The sequence below is a fragment of the Quercus suber genome, unplaced genomic scaffold (assembly GCF_002906115.3).
Source record: "Quercus suber isolate HL8 unplaced genomic scaffold, Cork oak 2.0 scaffold_1180, whole genome shotgun sequence".
NCBI classification, from domain to species: domain Eukaryota; kingdom Viridiplantae; phylum Streptophyta; class Magnoliopsida; order Fagales; family Fagaceae; genus Quercus; species Quercus suber.
Window position 1 is genome coordinate 64751 of NW_027070579.1, and position 5602 is coordinate 70352.

Below are 5602 nucleotides of genomic sequence, written 5' to 3' on the forward strand. Positions count from 1 at the left end.
TTCCATGTGTAATAATGATGACATACTTAACTTAGTGTCATTAGATAAACCTAATGTCCATCTGGTATATCTTATTTTTCTTTTTTTTTCTTTTTTTTATAAATATGATTGTTTAAAAAATAGAAAAGAAAATAAAACTATATAACAAAAAGTGACATTTAAAAGTCGAAAACTACTATGATTGACATACCTAGTATGCAGAGGGCAGGTTCAAATGCTGTGAAGGCAATAATTGATGATGTAATTGCGGAAGAAGCTTGATGTAGAAAAACAAATTTCTAGTTCAAAGAGCACATTCCGCATAGCAGATTTGGGATGTTCAGTTGGGCCAAATCCTTCATTGCTATGCAAAATATAATAGATGCTGTGCAACAAAAGTACCAATCCCAAGGCTTTGGTTCTCATATGCCTGAATTTTCAAGTGTTCTTCAATGATCATGCATCAATGATTTAATACCCTCTTTGCCTCTCTCCACCAGAAAGGCCATACTTTGCAACTGGAGTGCCAGGGTCTTTCACGGTCGGCTATTCCCTGATTTCTCTCTCGATTTTGTGCATTCATCTTTTGCACTCCAATGGCTCTCTAAGGTGCCAGAAGAGCTGCTTAATAAGAACTCTGCAGCACGGAACAAGGGGAGGGTTCACTATGCAAGTGCCCCAGACGAAGTAGCTCAAGCTTATACAGCCCAATTTGCTAAGAACATAACAACCTCTTTAGATGGTGGGGCTAAAAAGCTTGTTGTGGGTGGACTAATGGTGCTTATTATGCTAGGAATTCCAAATGGGGTTCCTCATTCTAGTTCAGCAACAGGATTGATGTTTGATTTCCTGGGACACTGCCTCATGGATATGACAAAGGAGGTAAGCTAGCAATCGGCTATTACTTTTTGCACTAGAAGCTTTTCCAAGTCAAATAGATCACTGCAAGTAAATTTATTGAACTTACACTAAATGTCAGCTTATGAACTTAGAATTTGGACCTTAAAAATACAAAATTTTGTAAAACTTAAACTTTTATATACTCATTTGATAATAGAAACTTGCTAGGACCATGGAGTACTTTTACTGGTCTATATAATGTACAAGCAATTTGCCTGGCAAACAACTTAAAAAGAAAACCACTTCATGAGGATCTCTTTGTAGGGTTGGAGTTTGTCACTTCTCCTAGTTATGCACTGTCCCAAGAACAGTTTATGTTCCATATGTGTAAAAACAAAACTAATGATGCTAGAGATATTATAAATTTTGTTACATATGCTTTGCAAACTAATGTGTTTATAAATCACAATAATTCAAATACTCATTTATTATGTTATTTAAATAGGACCAATTGCATCCACCACCACGTCAGGTTGTAGGCCTTTTCTAGTAAAATCGGTAATAGTTTTAGTATTTTCCAACCAAAATGCCTACTCTTACCTTTGCAGGGATTAATTAGTGAAGTTCAGGTGGACTCCTTTAACTCACCCAAGGAGATGACGCAACTGGTGGAAAGAAATAGGTGTTTTAGCATTGAAGAATGGAGATAACACAACCTTGGGCAAGAGTTGATGACCTCAGTGGCCAGGCATGCACAATGCACCTAAGAGCTGTCATGGAGGGGTATAAATAAGCAAACATTTTGAAACTGAGATTATTGATGAACTATTTGATCGATACCGTAAGAAACATGGAGAGTTTATCGGCCTGTTGGAGTCAAAATGCAATGAAGGAAAATCAACTGTTTATTGTTTTTGAAACGCATATGATGCGGCTTTGGAAGCACATATAGTGCCCGTTTGGTTGGGCGTTTTGAGCCCACTTTTACCAAAATATGCGCATTTGCAAAATGCTGAGAAGTTATTTGCGTTTGGCTCAGCCCAAAACGCAACTTTTTGAAAAAGTTGCGTTTTGGGCCAAGGCAAAAAATGGTCCGGAACGCGCAACAAATATGCAGCAGCAGAGGTCCATAAACAAAAGGAAACGCGCATTTTTATCCGTTAGCTCTTGCTGTTTACCAAATTACCCTTGCAGATGTATACCTCAGTTCTCACGCTTTCCCTTTTATTTCTCTCTTCTCTTCTCTGCTCTGCCGTCAAGCACTGAGCTCTCTCACTCTCACGCTCATCTCTTCTCTGCCCTCTCCGTGGTAAGTCATCCGTGAACCCGGTCTACCACCACAATCAACAAAATCAACAAAACCCATTTCAAACCCAACTCAAAATCAAACCCAAAATCCACAGAAAATCAACTCAAAATTAAACCATTAATTAAAAACCCATAACCCAAACCCAAAATCAAAATCAAAAATACAAAACCCAATGTTTCCAAATTCATCTATCATCATCATTTCTCTGGAGGAAGTGAAAGAGCGGCTTTCGAATTGTCAAAAAAAAAAAAAAAAAAAGAGCTCAGCGGTGGAACAACGTTCTGGAGGAAAAGAGAAAGGGAAAAGGAGAAAAGAAAAAGAGATGAAGAAAAAAGTGAAAGTGGAATGTTCTGGAGGCTAGGGAGTGGTAGGGAAAAAGGGAAAGAAAAGAAGGAAAAAGAAAAAGAAAAAGAAAAAAGAGAAGGGTACGTGGGTGGAGGAGAAAAAAAGAGGGGAAAAGAAAAAAAGGAAAAAAAAAAAAAAAGAAGAAAGAGGAAATGTTATCACAATATTTGTATAATATTTTCACAATAAATTTTAAAAGGTAGGTTATTATTAGCTAATATTAGTGAGAAAAAAATAATTTTTTTAGAAAGAGAAAAAAATAATTTTAATAGTACGTTAAAATTAAAATCTGTATTAATTTTTATCACAATATTTTTACAATAAATCTTAAATGGTAGGTTATTATTAGCTAATATTGGTGAGAAAAAAATAATTTTTTTAGAAAGAGAAAAAAATAATTTTAATAGTACGTTAAAATTAATATCAGTATCAATTATCACAATAATTTTACAATATTTTCATAATAAATCTTAAGTGGTAGGTTATTATTAGCTAATATTGATGAGAAAAAATTAATTTTTTTAGAAAGAGAAAAATTGATTTAAGTATATGAATTAGTTGATTTAAGTATGAAATAAACTCACATAAAAAAAAAAGTATGAAATAAACTCCCTTATATATACATTGTCCCTTTTGGTAATTTATCCCTTAAACTGCCACTTTTATAAGTGCTAGCCAAACACTCAGCTTTTTTAAAAAGCACTTTTTAACAGTTTTTACAAAACACTCAGCTTTTTGAAAATGCACTTTTTCATTATGCACTTTTTGAAAACTCCACTTTTTCATTATGCACTTTTTGAAAACTCCACTTTTTCATTATGCACTTTTATAAAAAGCTGAACCAAACTCACCCATAAGCTCGGATGCATGGGTGCGTTTCGGGACTCGGGTGCGGGTGTGGGTGCGGGTGCGGGACTCAGCAATTTTTGAAAATGGTGGGTGCGGGTGCGGCGGGACTCGGCGATTAAAAAATTATTAAAAATATTTTTATTTATATTTTTAATATATTACTAAGCATACTTTTTCACATTATATAAATATATACCAAATTTAAGAGCAATAGTAGTACAAAGCAGTTCAAAACAGTCAAACATTGTCACCAATCCACAATTAAAATTACAACCTGCAACTACAAAACCCTTTTAACTCCCATAAGAACCAAAAAACAAGCACACAAACACAACAAACACAACATAGAAAAGAGAGAGTGTTTGGACGAAATCGGTTTTTAACAAGCACACAAACACAGCAAACACAGCACAGAGAAGAGAGAAATTGTAGAAAAGAGAGACTAAAAGGGAAGCAAAGAGAAGAGAGAGCACAGCACACCTGAAGTAGAGCACACCGTAGAGAGGGAGAGGCCGGAGGCGGAGAGTGCAGAGAAGAGAGATGAGGGATGGAGTGAGAGAGAGTCTTTTGGAGGAAGTGAGAGTCTGACGGTTTTAGGTTAGGTTCAAATGGTGCGTTTCGCACTTTTTTTTTTTTTTTTTTATTTTTGAATTTCGTCCTGACTCGGCCGTTTTGGCTTGAATCGGCCATTTCGAGTTTCGGCCGGTACGGCTGATACGGCCCGAGTTGGCCCGATTCGCTCCGCGTCGGTGCAAGTCGGGGAGGCCACGTGACAGGACGCGGCCCGACGCGGCACGGACTTACGGTCAGCGGCGTCCCTGTCGCGTCGCCGAATCCCGCCGAGTCTAACTCGGGTGCAACTCCTCCAGAGCCGCATCGGTGCTTTCTAGCATATAAGACTTCTTATTGTCACAAATTTGCATGTGCATCAGCACAAATTTTATTTCATTGTCAAAAAGAAACTTTGATATTAGCTACAAATAAAGGTCCATAACAATAGGGACTTGACTACTTTTTATATGCTCCTAAAAAAAAAACCCTCTTTTATATGAATAATGTTTAGTAAGGTCATAACTTAAAGAGGAAAAGTAACAACAATTGAATGTAATGCTAGTGGCAAGTACAAACAATGCTCTGATATATTCAATTCATTGCATTGTAATGAAAAGAATTACACTCGAGTTCAGAATTCAATTCATCAATTGGTTGTGCAATTCAATACAATTGTTTGGAATAAACATGAATGGAAATGGCATTCATTTTTTGTGAATAAATTACAAATATTTTTGGAAGGTGGTACAATGTAAAAGTAAATTAAGATGGACTAACATCAAAGCAAATTTAGAGAAGATAGGTGCGACCGTGCGACTGGAACTGGAACGTGGTACAATATTTCACAACTAGAAAAAACATTAAGCAAGTTGTGATAGGTGTTGACAACTTGCCATACACGTAGACATAATGCCTCTTAAGTCTTATCATATTCTCCTAAAGTTGGAATGAAGTAGCTGGTGTGTCATGCCATGAACCATAACCCTGTACTTTGATCACCAACTCTTTTCAAGTAAAAATTCAGCCTGCAGAGTTGACCGTTGCCAAATATAATGAGGGCTTCAAAACAACTACTGTGGGTCAATAGCCTTTATAAAAGGAAGAAACCATAGATATATATAATAAAATGATCAACTTAGGCATTTATATCTTACTAAACTGACATAATATTATACACCGCTAAAAGAAGCAAACATCATGTACCAAAAGTTAAATTCTGCACTTTCTATTTACATTATTACATACACATGATAAGATGGAAAAGTTAAGCTATAGAGATCATCAAAAGTTCAAGAGGGGACAACAAAATCAAATTTCTCAACTCAAACGCAATCCACGACTGAACTGGTGTTCCAGAGAAGACAGAGCCATCCTCGCTTTTTCCTTCTTAATGTGGACCAGCTTGTCATAAACACACCATGGAAAGCTAAGGAAATGATCTCGATCCATACCCTCATTGTAGGTACCCCAATAACTATAATGATATGTGACGTGGTACCAAGCCGAAGCTTTTGCATATACATCTTCAGCTTCAGAATCTAAATCACTTCCCTTCTCATTGAACCAGGCCCTAGCTTCCTTTCTCAAGGACTTTACAGCCATAGTAATTGCTTCTGCATCTCTTCTCTTAGTGAAAGACTTGCCCATTCTCATGATATTCCCACTCAGTATTTCAGCCTCAGTTTTGATGCCATAATAGTCCATCATGTTTCCCAACTTGTAATCATA

The 5602-nt window shown here is 36.4% G+C and overlaps 1 protein-coding gene across 1 annotated transcript; it reads left to right on the plus strand.

Annotated features, from left to right (window-relative positions):
• Nucleotides 1–177: 177 nt before the first annotated feature.
• Nucleotides 178–1612, plus strand: LOC111994411 (loganic acid O-methyltransferase). The gene is given in 7 exon segments (XM_065769489.1): nt 178–252; nt 254–332; nt 335–414; nt 416–509; nt 512–861; nt 1428–1512; nt 1515–1612. Coding segments are annotated over 7 exon segments (861 nt in total).
• Nucleotides 1613–5602: the final 3990 nt, after the last annotated feature.